Below are 19,147 nucleotides of genomic sequence, written 5' to 3'. Positions count from 1 at the left end.
ACTGGGCAGAGATCAGTCCCATTAAAATAGAGGGGGGCCATCTGATCTGTTCTTAAGCTTTCTGTGGGCACCTTAATTTGCTTGTGAGATATATGTCGATGGAGCCCTGAAGTAAGTCAGTAAAATTTAATGTTAAAGGTAGGCCTGGGAACTGAGGTTCCTCTTTATTTTTGTGTTGTGTCACCTCTTAAAACTAATGACAGGCTGTGAATGCTGGGCCTCTCGCTGAAATCCAGGTAAAGTATATGTTTATTGAACATATTTTTTTAATTATATTTTTAATTTGTTTATTTTAACATTTACTTAATCTTCATAATACCTTTGTTGTAGATAAGCTTTGCTGGTTGAATGATGCTGATACTTTTGCAGTTGTTTTCAGTGTTAGCTCTGCCCAAGGTGACCCTAGTGCTGCTGTTTCAGATTGAAGAATGGTGTCTGAATTGAATGTTTCTGTGGCTTCTCTGCTTTAAACCCCTGTACCACTTGGCAGCTGATATTGATGTCCTTTGCTTTCAGACAGGCAAAACTACATCTGGTGCCACCATGTATGTTGTACATGGCAAGACCAAAAAAGAAGGGTAGTTTGGTTTTCTCTGTCAAGTAAACAAAATGGGAGTCATCAGGTCCAAGGGAGCCAGCCATGTGTGCTGCCCCATCTTAGATCAGGTGTCAGTAAGGAACAGGCTACCTTATACCTGATTTTTCCTTCTCAGAGCAGATCAGTAGTTGAGGGCTCAACAGTAGAATGTGTGGTGTTTTTTTTTGTTTTGTTTTGTTTTTTTGTTTTTGTCCCCCCCCCCCCCCCCCCCTTCTCCTTTTAAATACTAGGGAATGACCACCCAGAAGCAAAGCCTGGCAGGGGAGAATTGTACCTGCCTCTTTACAGCCCTTCTTCCCAGGAGTTGCATCTATGGTAGCAGAGAGTAAATTTATGGCTCTCTTCTTCCTGGGGAAAGACTGTCAGATGTAAGGAGGAGAGTGCAGAAGGGCTGGGAACCATGAGTTTAACTTACATTTATTTCAATGATAATTATACCTGGACTTCTCTGGTGGAGCAGCAGCCTGAGATACACCCAAGCTACCTCAGAGTCAGAGGTATTGGTGCTAAAACTGTGCATGGTATGAAGCATTTCCTGCTTCCTTTTCTACCTAATGGTGCATCCTAGACATTTTGCTTTCTAGATAAGCCTCTTCCATTTAAAGAGTTTTTCTTTCCTGCATTTAGTTGAACATTGAATTTTTAACAGTTATTTTCTGGTTCACATCCTTTTCACGAAGGAGGTTAAACAGGATTTCATCTTTATTTTAGATAGTACTGTTAATAACCACAAGGCAGTTGCAAATCTGAAGAAAAGGAATAGACAGGTGGATATGTATGGTTTTGCTCTACTTTCTGGGGTTTATTTATGATTCTGGTTTCACTTGTATGCATTTTCCCCAGTAATTTTATACAAATATTGCATGTAACAAAGTGCCTGTAATTCCTGAGATTCTCAGAGTCCTACTCTGTATTGGACCATATTTATACATCAAGGCAATAGTTAGACCCTTCTCTAATTCTAATCCTCCTCACTTGAATATTCAAGTGCTTTTTGGTAATTAGTTATCTTCCATAATTGCTAATTCTTCTCTGAAGACAGAAAGCTTTGCATCTATCTTACAGAAAGAACTTGACCCACCAGGCTGAGCGCATTATTCCTTTGTGTTACGTGCAGAGCCTGCGGCTGCTGAAAGAGGAATTTTACTCAAATACAATTTCAGCTTTACGACAAGAATATTACAGAGTAGCTACTGCTGGTGACACCCTGGAATTTTTATGTACAGGAGCCCTTCTGTTTTCATTTCACTTCATTACATGCACTGTTCATTTTGCTATTTGCTATTTTGCTGTAGCTCCAAATCAGAGTAGACCTCCTGGAGAAGCTAATAGCAGGAATGTAAACCCTGCTGGGAGCTACCTGCGTCCTGCCATTTGGTCCCTACAGAGGAGTTGCTGATGCAGTAGCAGGAGTTCATGAAATTGGGAGCACTTCAGTGGTTGCTTGTGGTATTCACAGATCTCAATGCAGAATCCTTATCAAAACGTCTGACGTTTTAGGCCCTTTGCTGGTGTCTGACTTCTGTGTATGCATTCATTAATTTTAAGGATTTACTGCAGAATTTATATTCTTCCTGCAGATTACTTGGTTTCTGCTATTAATTATTCACAATCCATGGTGTTTAATCGTGTCGTGTTTGAGGTATTGCCTCACTTGGCTGCCTGCCTGTCTGTCTTCCTTAGTTTCATTGAACGAGTATCAAAACCATATGATCTGTAAAATACCTGAGTTCCACAAAGATTACTGGGATATCTGTGGAAAGAGTAGAATAGTGTCAAACTTATTCATTATTTTGTCTATTAATCTGGTCATTGTTATACTAACTGTAATTTCTTTTGTTTGTGGTCAGACTTGAATACACTGGTTTTAAGAGTTTATTACATAATATATTGCTTCATTCTAAGTGTCGCTAGAAGGTAATCCTACACAGAAAATGGACAGTGAATATGTATTACGTATTTCAAAGCATCTTCAAAATTGCTGAGATCTTCCTTAATGGAACAACATCAAGATCAATATTTGACTAAAATTGACTTGAATGGTTGATACTGAGATAAAAAGAAGGAAAATAGCCTGATATCACTGAAAGAATTAGAGGGGTAATTGGACCACAGCTTGGGATGGATGGTAATGGTTAGCATGGTGAGATGGATTTCAAGCTGTAACTGATCTGGCTATTTAGGTTTCTTTTTTTTCTCTGCATATTTTGGAGGCATATAGAGTAATGTATCTGACATGGGGGAAGGGCTGCTTCCTGGACAGTCAGATCTATTGCCAAACTCTGGATTATGGAAAAATCTAATTACCCAGGTGGTAAAGATGTCAGGTATAGGCTTTTTAAACATAAATCTGCTTTTTAAAAAATTACCTAAACCCAAACAGAATTTGAGCCTTAAGTGCTGCAGCTCTGAGGATGGATATGAAGCGTAGGAGACTTCTGCGACCACTTGAATGAGCTTTCATAGACTCATTTTGCCTTCTGTCTCAGCTGTTGTGTTCTTCACATGTACGGAGCTGATAAAAAATATTCTGATTATTTGCCCAGAAAAGTTCTTTAGTCAGCCCTGTAAATCAGCTCCAAGGAACCGTAATGATTTTGATAAAATCTCAACCTTTTATATACAGTTAAAAAGAGGTCTTTTTATCAGAAAAGAATGCTCTGATTTTTTTTTTTAAGTTACTTGCATTTATGTATTATGTGTCGTACACAATGGAATTTTAAAAACAAAAATTAAATGCTTTGATTTAATTGATATTAAATGTTTCAATTAACATAGATAAAGACTTTATAGTGAAAAAAAATAAAACCTCACATACTGGTTTTTGGAATGTGACCAAATTTTAAACTTTCAGAATTTACTGTGAATCTTCCATTCCCACAATGCTCCACATGTATGCCAAAATATATTTGCAGAACTGCACCAGATACAGTGATCGATTTCATGAAACAGGAGATAATTTCATAGAAGGAAAATTTATGAACTGTATATACGTATATACAGGAACAGAATCTGTTTTATTGCAGCAAGATCCTGCTACCCTTATTCAGCCCAGGTTTTCGCAGTGAATATTCTATCTAGACGTCAGTCTTAATTTTTCAGTAAAGAACTTTGAACTCCTGCTAAGAGGTTTATGCTATCATGAAGTATAGATAATAAAAAGGAGAGGAACAGGGCTGTCATGACTGTTCTGGAACATCTCTTTTAAGTAGTTATTTTACATGCAGAGTAGTTTAACCTTTGAAATTGAAATGTTCACAACATTAACATAAAACTTACCAATAAGAGCCCATTTTTTCTCAATTTTTATAAAGAGAAGCCTAGTTTAAAAATACATAATTACTTGCCTACTGTAGAATTTGAGATGCAAATGGAACATTTTAATCGACTGCTGGAAGTAGGGATGCTGTTCTATGTCTTTTAGCCGTGGCTTTGGCTAAAACACCATGTCTTTTAGCTTTCTCAAAGCTAAGTGTCTATTAGCCTTCCATCCCTCTCTGACAATCCTAAGGAGTGAGATGCATTTAATAACACATATAACTCTCCCTTCCCTGACACCTGTCTTGGATGGGGCTGGAAAGCCCTCAGGAGGTGTCTGCTTGCTGCCTAAATGTCTTAGTAAAGCTGTACAAGACTGTTCCCACCCAGACACTGTGAGCTGTCTTGTTTTCTTAATAATCTTTGTATGTTCTATTTCCTGGTGTTCAGAAGAAATTCCGAATACCGTATTTTTCAGAGAATGGAAATCACTCTGCTTTCTGCCTTACTGCTTACGGCATCAGCTCAGGTGTGTTATAATGGCTCAGAAAAGCACTTGTGTAATGCCTTATTGCTGAAGAATGGTTTGTGATAGTTTCAAATCACTTGCAGTTCATTTTGTTCTTATTTTCTGGCTTTTTCAGGAAATAGGAAATAATCCTGATGTGGTTTGGGAAGCCCTTCAGAAACACTGGCACTGTTGACCTTAAACATAAGGTGAAAATAGTACTAAGTGTATACAAGTGAAGTTACGCATTGTAAACCTGTAGCAAATAACTTTAATGCTGCGGGCGCAGATTTCAAAAGTATCTTAGAAGTGACATTCTCAAGAGTGATTTGGGCCCTTTGGCGTAACTCTCCACAAGTCTCATAGATTCCCGAGTCATTTCATAGGTAAAAGTCGTCCTTGTCATCCTTATTAGTAGCCAATAGCTCCATGATGTTTTTTTTCTCTCTTTCTCTTCCTCAGCTCCCCTTTTTAGATACTGGATACTTCTTTTATCACAATGGCATTGCTAAGGCCAGGAGAAGACGCAGTCTTCAACACAAGCTTCATCTGGAAAAGGATTCCAGGGTAAGTGTTCCATCATTATGTGCACCTATTATGTTTTCTTTGTGACACGGACTATTTTTTGAGATCAGGGTGATGATCAAATCTGGTTATGGCTACATTTTTTTCACCATGCTTGTTTCAAGTTTGGTGACTGCTCTATGCCAGCACATCCCAAACAGCCTCAGCTTTTATTTTTATTTCATTACTGTGAATACTCATATTTTCTGAGGTGTATCCTCTCTCCAGTAAGTCTGAGTGATGACATAGTCTCCAGGACATCTCAGTGTACTCTGTCTCTGTACTGTGGGGAGAGGCCGTCAAGGGTACATCTCTGTCGTTACCCCCATGCATCCTGCTGGTCCATGGGTCATCCAGCCCAGAATACCTTGTGGTGTGAACGGTGGCATTTTATCTGTGGTCACACCGGGACTCTTTCTCAGGGAGTAATGTACATACCAGATGCTGTCAAGAGGCTCTTGCTCACAGTCTACAAATGGTGTGCTCAGTTTTTGGAAGCATAAACCACTCAGACAGGAGGGAAGGGCCCAATTTGCAGAAGGCTATGAGCTGGCACTAGCAAATTCCTTTTTCTTCAGAGTTTTTACACCAGTATAATGTGGGGCCAGGTAGCGCAAAAAGTGTACTTACTGCCCAAAGAAAGTAGATAAGCCAGAGGAATGATATCATGCCAGCAAATAGATTATTTTTTAATCCTTCAGTAGGATTTAAGCTCTCTGCACTATGAGCAAAAAAGAGGGGGGGAACAGTTTTATTCCAGACAGAATTTTATTGACAGATATTACGTGGTATTGGAACACAAATGAAAAACTGAGTAGAAGAAATAGATTAAATAAGATCACAGCTGTTTTTGTGACACCTGAGCAAGCAAGGTCTGGTGAATTCCCAGTTTAATTTTCCTACTTGTGCAGAAATTTCAAGTGGCTCTGGGCCCAGGTCCAACTGGGATGCGTACAACTTGTCACTCCTGTGGCCGGGAGCCATGTGAGTGAGGAGCTGCCAGCCCCATCACTTTATCCTGAGATGCTGAGACCTGAGTGCTGTCAGGTGCCCTGAGGTTGCTCTGGTCTTCCAGTGCTCTAAGGTACTTCTTCCTGGCCCCCTTCTCTAAAGCTGGTAGCCGATACAGGTGAGGGGCTATGAGGAAGAGACCCATTCATCCTCCCTCAAACAGAAATTCTCAGGCTTCCCTCATTTTGTTTACTGAGCAGGGATCAGAAAGTAAACTGTTAAGAAACCATCTACAATTAATGGATACTAAGCAAATGTCCTGAGAAGTGTCTTTCATATCCCTGAACCACCTAAGTCTTATTAAAAGCCATTTCAGAAAAAGTGTACAACAGAATGTGTATGTTACAAACAAGTGGTTGAGTACAGTCACTGTGCAGGTGAGTCTGTACTGGGAGTAAATATTTCTCTAAGCCTCTGAAAATTTTACAAATATTTATGATGTTTGTATGAATCCACCAATTCTCATTGCAGCTTGCTGTTATGTGGCTGAGCACTCCCATACTAATTCCAGACTGGCTCTTGCATTGATTACCTCTAGACTAAGTGTCTGCAGTGCTATTAAGAACAACTTAATGAATCTACCTTCTCTTTCAGAGATGTTCTTTTTCGCAGTCATCTGGTATTTGTGGTCTCTAGACTCTTAGTTGGCTTCTGTCACGTGCAATGAAATCTCATTTTTGCTGTTAGTATCTACTTCTTCGTGGTGCTGCATACCAATGACTCAGCTTTCCTTGGCCCCCCTCCTTTGATCTTGGGGAATAAAGCCCTGTGTTTAAATAACTAAGAATATCGCCCATGTGAGGAAAAGGATGATCCTGGGTGTATCTTGACCTTGTGGGTTATGCTGGGGGATGGAAGCAACGTTTCATTTCTATGTGTAACATGGTATTTTCTCATCTAGCCCTCCTAATTACTCTGTCCTGTTGGATAGTCCTTGAGCTCTTATGATACCATATAGGTTGGTTGCCTTTTGTAATTAAAATCATTACTCTTATTTCCCTTCTTTCTTTTATATGTGGAGTTTGGAAGTCATTAAAATTCCTGTCATATTTGCACGTAAGTGGAAACATGAGTTGCGTTGACAGTACTTAATTTCAAACTCCAGAAATAATTTCTAAGTTTAATGGCAGCTTTCTAGACCACTTACATTCAATTTTACTTAGCAACAAATGTCAGCACTGTCACGGTTAATATGTTGATGTATGAAGCCAAGAATAAAATGTTCCTGTTGTCAGGCTAGCCAGGAAACAAACTTCCACCACAGGGCCTTACAAATCTCTCAGGAACCATTATGGTAAATGCTGTAGTTGCTTAGCATTACCCAAATGTTGTGAGAAGGTGGGATGCAGTTATTCTGTGTACTTTTTACTTTCAAGGAGATTAAAATTCCTAGCTAATTTTAATTATTAGTAGAAAACCGGCACAGATGTTCACTCAATTAATTAATGTTCTTTAATCAAGTAAGTCCCTTGAGGAACTATGTCAGTTTTTCAAGAGTCCAGGGAGAGAGATGGCAGAGCACAATGCAAACAGGTTGCTGCATCGTTTTCATGCTCTGCATGTCTTTCAAAATTTCTGAAAAAGCTTTGTTGTGTAAAATTTACTTCATGTTTTTACAAAATTAATTTGAAGATACATTAAACATACACAGCAGCTGTGTGATAAACATCATTACTGTCACGGGGGTGGGAATGGAGCATTATTAAGATGCCTTCCTAGAGATGTGGCAAGAATTGAATCTTTGTTCTGAAGAACAGCCTCAAATACAATGGATTTGACATTATTTAATACATTAGTGTTGCTGAAGCCTGAAGCAGTACTGGCAGCAGGTGAAGTCATATGTAATGGTGTCATATACTGTGTTGTGCTATTGAACTGTTCAAGAAAAAAGTGCAGGTGGATGAAGCACAGTGGCTTCTGCTGTCAGTATGGTCTTCTTGGGATTCCTCACTGTGAGGGTGGCAAATGCCATAGTGAATTGAACTGCTTCAAATAGAGACTGTTTAGTTATTTAAATTACATTTTCTGAGGTACAGAGGTTCTCCAGGAGAGGTTTGCTCAGAAAAAACTCCTGTGTCAGTTGTGAGTTTCCATGATTTCCAGGTGTACTTGTATTTTGTTATTTTACTATATGTGCCTTTGGCACCAAATAGATTTTTGGAGGGGAAGATGTCCCTTTAACATTTTTACATGGTAAAAGCTGGAATTTTTAGTGTGATAACACATAGCAGCACGATATCCAGCATCTTCCATGAGAAACTGCATTTTTGTCTGCCTTTATCTGTTAATTGCTTCAGCTGAAATTTCCAGACCAAAAGGTCAGCCATTAGGCTTTGTTTGCCTTGGGGAACTTTACTTAAGTAACTGCTGTACTTTGCCCTGGAGCTTCAGACAGGGAGGCAGCCCTTGCCATGACCTTTGGGCACAGGCAGCTGCAAGGAGCAAGGTGACAGCAGGGGACGAGGATCCGGAGTGACAGAGCCAGAGTAGGATGGGACCAGACATCAGTGTGAAGGTGAGGAGAGAATAAGTGGGACAGGCTGGAGCAAGAGCCCACGGCCAGAAAAAAGATTGAGTGATTTCAGCATGGAGCCAGCCCATGAGCTGAGGAGAACATGGAAAATCACAGGGGTAGATTGGAGAAAGTGGAAACAGGGTATCCGCACTGACATCAAAGCATGCTGCTGCCCAGGTGTGGGTCATGACAAAGCCTTTTCCAAGGGAGACTTCCCTGCAAGCATGGGGAAATGCAACTTCTGTAAGAGCAAACTTTGGTTTTAATTATGAGGAAGAAGTGGTATGTTTCATCAACGTGATTGCTGTGGAAAAGTAAATCAGAAATATGGAGATACTTCATACTGTCTTGTTTGTTAGGTTTCCTGTATCTGAAAGTACAGTAGAGGCAGGATGGGAAGCGGACACCATTCCTGCTCTACCAAAGCTAAAAGAAAACCTCAGGATTTGGTTCATTTCGATTTTTCAAAACTGCCTTATATTCTGGCCTCCTATAGAGAGACTCAGCTGTGTTTTTAATAAAGTTTTCGAAAAGTGGCCACATAAGTAAAAGGAAAGAAAAAATGAACGGTCATTATGTTACCTTTCAGAGCAATATTTTTATATTTTTGCTGTTGTTGGGTATTTTCTGTTAGTAAATAGTCTTCCACTGAAGGAGCAGGAGTTGAAACACAGCTTGTTCTCTCAAAGATTATTTTGTTTTCTTTCAAGTTTTAGATAAAAACCATTTTCCTCCTACACAGTCTCTCCTGTCAGACAGCTGCCAAGATTAATCCTACTCAAGAAAGAGGCTTTAATATACAGAGAAGAGCTGAGTCCCGTTACTGATATCTATATGTGAGTCTATCTGTGTTGGTGTTGAGGGAATAAATATATATGTGCGGAGGGGGGAAGGTGAAATGAAAATCTTCCACTGAGAGTGAGTTTGGCACTTAGATGATGACTTCTTTGGAGATAAGCATCTCAGTGATGGTGAATGTTATGTTGCAGATAGAGATTAGAAAGGGAGCCATTGTTGATACCTCTGCTGGTACAGGAATCTGGGGAGGGCAAATGTGTAGCTTATTCAAGGCGTACTGCCCATCGTTAACAGTATTCCCAAACTGCTTGTATCACGGGACAAGGGAAGAGGGCTGTAAATGCAGAGGATCTAAGCTTTTAATTAGATAAATCAAAATCTTCCATGTCCTTTCTCACCTCAGATTCTCCCTATGCCCCTTTAACATGACGTGTTTGTGGTTGTACCATTGCAACCTGTGAAGGCAGAAGTGCCCTGGGATGCCAGGCAGGGGGTTGCCAGGTGCTGCCAGAGCTGGATATTTCATCCGTGGTCACCTTTAACAGGGGGAAAGATGACTGGAAGCCTGGGGAGAGCACTGCTGCTTAACAAACTGCAGCCCTTAGTAATAGCAGTGCAATGCAAGTCAACTCTGAAAGCCCTTTCTGGCAGCAATAATGTTGGACTTGAGTTGGGTTAAAAGTGGAACCTTTTGCCTCACTCCCTTAGATGCCAGTGCAGATGTTCCCCTTTGCAAAAAAAGAAAACCTTCCTGATAAGATCAGGAGTACCCAGTTTTCTTTAGTTCTCCCCAGTTCTTCAGTTAGTGTGGAGTGCAGTGACCTGGGAATGCAAGGCGTAGGAGCCGTTGTAGGTTTGCTTTCAGATTTGGTCAGATGTCTGTAATTGCTGTGGAGGTATAGCTTGTTTCTCCAGTCTTCTGGTACTGGAGATGGGTGATTCTGGCCCTGGATCATAGCAATAAGAGCAAATTACAGATTTTTTTATTAAAATGGCTATATTGGGCATCTTTACTTTTGCTCCATGCCCCACATCTCGTCTTCTCAGCTTCCTGACTATTGCTAGCGATTTTCATTGCCTTAGAAGTTTCTGATCAAAGCTTGGAAGGTATCCCAAGATGCTTCCTCTCTCTGAGAAGAAAGCTGGCTCACTTCCAAAAGCAAAGGGGCAGCAATACCAAAATCTATCCCACAGGAAAGGGCCTGCATTTGACTTGTGCGCTGCAGTAGTCCTGCTGTTGACTCCCTTGGTGTGGTAGAAGGCTTGATATCCACGCAGTTCACCACAGCAGTGACCTTAGATTTATACAAAACTTTCAACCTCTGCAGGGATAAATATTATATAAAGTGAATGTGATGCCCAAGACTTTCTACTCCGTCTCAAATCTTAGGGAGAGGCTTCAGGTCCCCCAGCTAGTTCTCTGCCATGCAGGGAGGAATGGATGTGTGCATTAAGATAGAGAGACAGGAGAAAATGGCAGGATAAAAAGTCCTTTATGTCATCAACTCTTTTATGTAAACTCATGCCACAGATGGTGTTGGTGACAGACTTCCCATTGAAGCTTATTTAGAGTTTTGCCCTAATATATGCTATTGTGGGGCTGGCATGCTGGTAGAATTATGCCCAGGAAAAGTTTGGAGCTGCCATCAATTTTATGAGACTATAGGGCAGCATTACATGAGCATCGGTGTTATCCTTTTGGAAGGAAATGGAACATTATGTAATAAAAGCTCTGCTTAAGTACCTGTAATAAATATTGAACAACCAAGGAAAACTCATTAGAGGAAACATCTTCATTCCAATGCTAAAAAAAAAACCAGCCACTCTGAAGCCTAGACACTGTTGGTTGAAGCTGCCTTGCCAGCTTGTTCACCAGTCAAGAACTGAAGACATTTTTATCACTAATTATCCTGACAAAATTAAGCATATTGTACAGAAAACAGGCAGTGTCTTCCTAAAATGAATCTCTGGTTTATCTGTTTCTGGCATAAGTTGTCTTATGCTTTATCCAGTGTATTTGAAGAAGGGGTTCCAAAAGTTTATTCTAGCTCACAGAGGGAGACCTGTTCTTGTATTAATGACTTTTTCAGGTTGATACCATCTTGAAATGTGTTTGTTTTGCTTTCCCATACAGCTAAGGGCCTTTTTCAAAGATTCTGTATTTCTAATTCATAATGAAGCCAGCTGGCAAGCATTATAAGAAAAACCCCCTGATTTTCTTGAGGAAACTCTAGTCATCTGTATGTGTTAGATCATCTGATAATTGATCTGATATATGTCTTATTACTGAGAGAATTTAACATTTAAATGAAGCATTTTGCTTTCATGATGTTTAGACCTTTTGTAAATGCTAGTGGATGGTTATTTCAATGTATAGGTTCATGAGTGGAGTTAACCAACGAGGTGAAGAGGAAGAAGCAGCAGAGATTACAGCATGGTGTTTAAAAAAAGTCTGATGCAGTTAGTCAGTTCTTGGGAAGGTGGAATTTAACCTGTGCTTCAGATATGGAAAGAGAGAGTCATGCACCCAGTAGGATAAGTAATTGTAGGAAATAGGCTACATGTGGTGTATGATCTTTGTCATTCCAAACAAGAAATAAAAAGGGCTGCAAAGAGGAGATCTGCTGTGCCTGTGGAGTGCAGAGGATAAACTTGTCTTTAGGCCATGACGTTATGTTTGTGATAATATCAAGAGAAAGAAATTGGAAATTCAGTGAGGTAGCAAGTTTGGTTCACGACTCTATTATACACATAAAATGGCTGTTGTCACTGCAAATAACGGTTGTGAAATTCCCTGTGATTGCTGTTTGAAAACTGAATCTGAGAGAATCCTATTTCTTGTCCCTGGCCTTTGTAGACTCTATACCTGCCCCGTAAGGATCGATGGAGATTAACTGCTCACAGAAAGCCCTGTCCATCTATGTTTTGCATAGTTGACCAACTGCATAAAGCACTTAGCTGCTCTTTGAGACACCGCAATTATTGCATAGGAGTCAGTTTCTGTAATAAGAATAAAAAGAACTCTCTGATACAAAAAATGAGGCCTAGAGTCACTTGGATACTTAAGCTATCACTTAGGTTGACACAGTAGTACCTTTCACTGCATGCATATGCTGAAGAATTTCCCAGTTCCGAAGTCTGAATTCATGATATTAAGTGTGGCATTAGTGGGTCATGTTTGGACTGTGTATGTATATTGTATTTGTGATGTGCAATACAGTTCTATTGTAAAATATCACAACGCTGTTGAGTACGGAATATTAAATATTTAAAACAATTTGCTACTGGAGTAAATGCAGTTAAGTACAGCACAATGTAGAAGCTAAGCTGAATTGATCTATTATTTCTATTTGTAACTAGAAAGACAGCTTCAGGGAGGAAAAAAAAATAATCCATCAACATCAGCATTAAAGAATGCTGGAAATCTTTTATAGCTGTATTATATGAAAAAGCACCATTAGCTGCACATAATTAACAGATTATCAAAATGACATCAAACTCAAACATACACGTCTGTTACGAAAATAGCTTACCCTGTTATTTTAGTTATACACTAAAACTATTTATATTAGAAAAAATGTAATGAATGTACTACAAGATAATAGACTGATAAGTGAAGACAATGCTGTGCAGATTCATGTAGTAGAATGTTCCAAAAATAAAAGTACTGACGCACTGCAGTCCTGGTGCCACTGGATGCTGTGGAGTCTTCGTGATCAGTGGGTTTAAGACAAGGTTAGACAGCGATCCTGACTGACTCAGGTGTGGCTGATTGCTCCCTGCAGCCCTGGGATGGTTCAAATGATCTCTGGAAGTTGCTTCCAGTCAGGTATTATATCATGTTCGTATTGCTAAACATGATACTTGGAGTAAGGTGGGGTAAGGCAATAAAATGAGCTTTATCCTTCGAAAATACTTGTGACCACATGGAAGTTCAATAATATTACAAAAACCTGTTGAGGCAGCTAACCACATTCAGCCTCCACTCTGCTGCCTGTAGATTGCTGAACTGGCCTTAGATAAGTTTCAGTTTTATTGTTGTCTGTTCTTTTGACTAAATCATCGCTCCACTGTTTCCCTCTGCTTTTTCCTGTCTCCTCCTTGTTTCCTGCCTGATGAATAGAATCTCTGTTTCGTGGAGCAGGACTTGCCTTTGTTATTTGTCTGTGCAATTTCCAACCTTGAATCTTCAGTGGGGTCTGTTTAATATTAAAATACAAGCAGTGATAGTGGTGAGAGTATATGGTTTAGGGTTTTTTGTTAGTAGAATGTTGAGAAGAATGGACAGTGTGAGCTAGTGACTTTGGATTAACATGGAATCTAGTGTACTGCACAAATTTGCTTTTGTTTGGGACCAGTTTGGTTTGGTTTTTAGTAAGAAATCCAGTGCTTTGATGTGTTAAGTGAACAGTCACTGGATGTCATGTATATCTTGGCATCAATGGAATCCACAGACATAGTGTTGGTGATAATCATGCCTTCATCCCTTGGGAAGGTCAAGCCAGCTGCAGTCTGTGTTGGTGAGACGAGGGAAAGCCTTCTCTGGACTATCATCATACCAGCATCTCCTGGCCTTGAATGGTGACCCTTTCTCTCCCTTCCTCTTGCCAGAGCTCAGTTCAGGACAGCTGGGGTTGACTTGGAAGAGTCAGTCAGGGCCTGGGAGCACTTGTGCTTGATGAAGGCAAAATATGTAGGGGTTTAAAAGTGCTCTTCCTTCCCAAGTCACCAACATCAGAGCTACGACAGAATTCAGACTACCATGTGTAAGCCCATCTTCAGAGTTGACCTCACTTTCAGTTTAGAAAGTGTGTGCTGTTGTGGTTTGAGCCTGGTTGGCAGCCTAACACCACACAGCTAATCTCTCTCCCTTCTCTTCTGGCAATAAGGAGGGACAGAGGGCCGGGCTTTGGGTTCGAGATACAACTGGGCTGGGGAAAAATCACCCTTTATGGTCACAAGCAAAAGGCAGACTCATTTGGGGAAGAAAAAACCCCATACATTTATTACAGACACTAACAACACTTAACAGAGTAGGACAGTGAGAAGCATTGCCACATCTTGAGAACACCTTCCCCCCACCCCTCCCTTCTTCCCGGGTTCAGTTCTGCTCCTGATATCTCTACCTCCTCCCCCAGCGGTGCAGGGGCAGGGAATGTGTGTGTGTGTGTGTGTGTGTGCAGTCAGTGCTGCCACTTCTTCCATCTTTGGTGGGAGGAGCTTCTGGAACTTGTTCCTCCTGTTCCATCGTGGTCCCCCTCTCATAGCAGACAGTCCTCCACAAACTTTCTCCAACTGGAGTCCCTCCCATGGCTGTAGCCCTTCCCAAGCTGCTCTGGCGTGGGACACCCCCACATGCTGCAATCCTCCCAGCACTGAACTACAACAGTGGGGGGCTACCTTTTCCCACAAGACCCAGGCCTTCTTCGGGCACAGCACCTTGATCAATCATGCAAAAACCACAGGCCATAAATCAATGTCTGCTCCACCATAGATCTTCATGGGTGGCAGGGGGGGGCCGCCCTGCCGTCTCACCACAGAACACAGGGGGGTCTCTGCTCCAGCACACCTCCCCCCTCCTTTCTTCCTCCGTTCCTCCACTGACCTTGGTGTTCATGCAGCTGCAGCAACTCCTCCTCGCAAGTCCGACTGCACGTCACCACATCCCTTCTTAAATATGTTATTGCAGAGGTGCAGCTGATTGGCTCAGTTTTCAAGCAGAGGTTGAGCTGAGGGAGCTTCGAGAAGCTCCTCACAGGGGACCACCCCTATATCCCCCTTCCTTGCTACCAAAAAACCCTACCACTCACTCAAACCCAGGACATGTGCATTCAGCTACACTTTCTTGTTTTCAATATAGGTATATTGTATGATAGAAATACTTCAGGGACAGTGCAAGACATTTTGGAGCCTGTTTTTTTTTAGCAAATCTCTAAGCCTAACTAATTTAGAGACTGCTTTTGAGCTAAACCCTTTTGAATGATTGGAAATATATTGGTTGACGTATACTTAGGGAAGAATATAGAAGTAGGTAAAATATCGTACATGATAGTATATCATGCCCATGTATTTTTGACTGTGACATGGTAGATTTAGTGAAAAATAAAAATAAAAAAAAAATAGATTTGTAACAGTTTATTCTTTCTTGACTTCAGAAAATCAGCTGTTAAAGCAGTGACTGGATTTCTTGTTTTTACAGTTAAGTGACCAGAACCATTTACTGTATATGACATTAGCAATAAATAAAAGGCAATGCAGCTGAAAGTGTACAGTTAAATAAATAACACCAGACGAGTGGAACATTTTTTGGTACAGTTTTCTCTGGTATCTGAGCATGCTATGCAAGGGATTGCGACACAGGGCTGTGACATTAAAAAACCCCACCACCTTTCTACTAAGACACTCAAGCTAAAAGAATCAATATAATGTCATATGTTACTATATCACGCAATAAATATATTATCTAGTTCATCTTCTCGTGCCATTTAACATAATTTACTGTTGTTTAAAATTTGATGAGTGTTTTCTTTGTGAGCAGCATTTCGGTCTGTTGGTTTGTTTTAATCTGTTCCAAAATACTGTTGCTACAAGCATTCTGTGTCTCCAGATCTTCAAAGTGCGTATGCAGCATCCTAAGTATAATATTAATTTATTTTGGCCACCAACTCCACAGCTCAGAAGCCAACAAGGAGTTTTAAATACATCTGTGAAATCATTGCTTATATGCATGATGTGCTCCATGAATGCAAAAAGGGGTTTACAAAGGTCAGGCAAGGTTGATTGCAGTATTTGGAGATACAATGGAAATTAATTAAAGGTTTAGATTTAAATTATTTCTGAATAGTTTTCTGCAGTAATTATTTGATGCTGCATTGCAACGTGGCTTTTCTGCAAAATGGGTACCTCCAACAGCTGCAAATAGCCGATAGTAATTAAAATGCTAATATGTATGTCATGGGTTGATGAAGTTGAATAATGCTTATTGGCCTTGTAAACTTCCATACTGAGGGAGAGAACGGGACTGGGTAGAATAACACATTGTGGAAAGACTAAGAAATACCTTAACATCTCCATAGTACATATTTTTCCTAATTAGTAGTATAGTGTCAGTTCTATACTATCATAAAGGGACTGTGGTCAATACTACAATTTTCCTTATATGAATTGATAGCTGAATGGCCGCATTTCTGTGAAGATAAAGCTTTGTGGTTTATATTGACAGCCATCTCCTGTCTGAGTGCTGAAAAGAAATACGCTCTTACCATGTGTACAGATTTAATGTTTCATAAATGTAAATAGTCTCCATTAATTTTATCTTTATAGATTCCAAGCATTATTCTTTCATACAGAGGGATAGACAGTAAGGCATCCATGAGCCTTGCAAATGTCAGGTCTTCACAGAAGAACCAGAATTACTGGATCTAATTATTATTTTTATACTCCTGGTCTCACAGCAGTATCACTAAGCTGATTACTGCTGGGCTCTAGGTTATGTAACACTGCAGTGCTGTGCTCAATGTTAATAGCTGGTTCTCCCTCACCGTCTCTGCACGCTCTCCTATTCCTTTTCTTTGGATGAAGTCCAGATGCATTGGTTGTATCCTCACCAAGAACCTGAAAAATAAAATAAGCCACTGGGGTGAGCAGATCCCCTGTGTTTTGTCTTGGAGTCTGAGGCTGAGTGATTGATTACATTTGTTCCCATCTAACTTGGCTTTGTCATCTGGCAAATGTGATAAACTCAGTGTTGAGCCCATCTTCTGTGTTAGGCTGCTGGTTTCCCTGGCTCTCAGCCAGCCCTCCCCTGCAGAGCTTCTGGATCACTTTGGTCCTACCAGTGGTTCCACCAAAGTCAGCCCTATTATGCCTGGAGGCATTTTTCTCCCTGGGAGGCACCAGCTCCCAGAGCTGTCAGCTGCTCTCCCCACCCATGCGCTCTTTGGAAAAGCCACCTTCTAGTCAGTGTCTGCATGGTGACTTCAAAATGCAAGATACCTTTTATAAAATTTATAGTTACCATTATAATGGCTGATTTTCCAGAACAGCTGTTTCTCAGAACAAGCTGAACTCTTGTAATACCCTGCCTGATGCATTTTATGGATCTGATACCATGGGGCAACAAGCAATCTATGGCAGAGTTTAGACAAAAATGCTGATTCTCTTGGGCCAGGAGGTACTGACATAATTGAACAGTGCTTGCTTTATTTTTTTTTTTCCCAACTGTGATGCTCTCCTGGGAAGATGTTCATTGGAATCCATTTTATTTGTTTTGGAACATGAGCTATTCTTGGAATAACTCCCTTGATGACTATAAAAAGAGGATTTCTGTTTGGACTATTTGTTTTTTGAAAAGAGGAAGGGAAACCTCCATGTTAAACTTCTATCCCCTTGTTTCAAGATCTAAGCATAGTCATATCACATAAATCTGAAGGGTCCTTCCCCAAGTTGTGCAGTGCATCTTACAAGAAAAGCTTATGAAAATTCTTCTATTGGACAATCAACTAATTAAAATTACTGTCTTCCTAAATAAAAAAAAAAATACTTTTAAGACTTCAACTCATTTTATTTCTGATAGTACAATCACAAAGTAACAGAACCAGAATCTACATTTTCATATTTGAAATACCAAATCAGGGCAAAAATATTTTATCACAACAAATTATTTAATTTAGAAAAAAAAATGAGTTTAATTTAGTTTTAATGTTCCTAATTGGAACCTTTGTAAGATTTTGTTTCATGATAATTTTTGACTGTTTTCTTCAGTTTCATTATTTCTTTCCAAGTGAACATCCTATTTCCAGACATCCATAGATCTGACTCCAGTTTCTAGAATGTGAAAGTATTCTTCATGCAAGGAAACATAGCTAGTGGGAGACAAACTCTGAAACAAGCATCTGATTATCAGCCAGGACTATGCCTTCCCCTGTTCACAGAAATGGGTAACTTGCTGCTCACTTCACTGCTTTTCTTAATTCATTGAATCTAAATGACTAAGAACAACCTTAAAGGCAGCAGTGCCACTGTGAGGGCTAGAACTTCTCACAGCTCTGCAAATCCCTCACTCTCTGATGCCAGTTCACTCTAGCAAACCTCCACTGAGTCTTTGGTCCATAGCCATTTTGAAAAATTGAAGCAAAAGGGGCTTGGCACCAGCTAACTGTTTCTATTGATAATTCACTGAACAATGACAATTTGCTGAACGTCTGCATCAAAAGTTTTTTTTTAGTCCCGTTTGGATGTTAGTCCAGGAAGCCATTGTTATACCACCTGAAGAGTTTATCACAAGCAAATCCAGGGGAGCTCAATGCAACCTGTCTTTTCTAAAAACATCTAGGGAGGCTGAGATTTCCCTCAGTCAGAGCATAGTTAGCAGCTCCTTAAACCCTGTTCCAAGGAGGTGACGGGAGCAGAGTGATACAGTTCTCCAAAGGAGGAAGCATTTTTTACTCACAGGCTATAATTCACTGAAAGCCAAAAAACCACTCTGGTAGTTAACTTGAGACATACAGAAGATGAGGTATGAATTTTTTTTTTTTTTTTTTTTTGTATTTCCAGGAAGCTAGTTGGAGAAAAACCTGGAAAAGAGGATATATTGGTTAGTTATCTCGAAGGAATAAAACTTATTCTGCAGTGACCAATTTACCATAGCGAAAAAATGGGTTTTGTTTCATTTCAGAGTTGCTGTATTCAGTCTCAGTAGAATTTGGAGTTTAATTGTGAAATGTTTTCACTTTCATGTGTCAGTGAGGTTTGGAAGAAAGCTTGAGTGTATGAAAAAAATGGAAATTTCAGATTGAGATTAGAAGGTATGAAAAAGGACATTGCTTTTAGCAGTACAAGTCAAACAGATGTCTACTGGTGTCCTGTCATTCATTGTGGAATGCTGAAGAGTTTT

The 19,147-nt window shown here is 40.1% G+C and overlaps 1 protein-coding gene across 1 annotated transcript in view; it reads left to right on the top strand.

Moving 5' to 3' along the window:
• PCSK2 (proprotein convertase subtilisin/kexin type 2) overlaps nt 1-19,147 on the top strand; it is a 107,089-nt gene that overhangs the window by 15,758 nt on the left and 72,184 nt on the right. Inside the window, exon 2 of the mRNA XM_032986961.2 lies at nt 4,827-4,931. Within this exon, the coding sequence (XP_032842852.1) occupies nt 4,827-4,931 (105 nt within the window). The remainder of the gene's footprint in view (nt 1-4,826; nt 4,932-19,147) is intronic.

This window comes from Tyto alba, unplaced genomic scaffold, assembly GCF_018691265.1.
Source record: "Tyto alba isolate M040663 unplaced genomic scaffold, T.alba_DEE_v4.0 Super-Scaffold_22, whole genome shotgun sequence".
Classification (NCBI taxonomy): domain Eukaryota; kingdom Metazoa; phylum Chordata; class Aves; order Strigiformes; family Tytonidae; genus Tyto; species Tyto alba.
The sequence above is the reverse complement of the archived record's forward strand: the minus strand, read 5'-3'. Positions and strand labels throughout refer to the sequence as shown.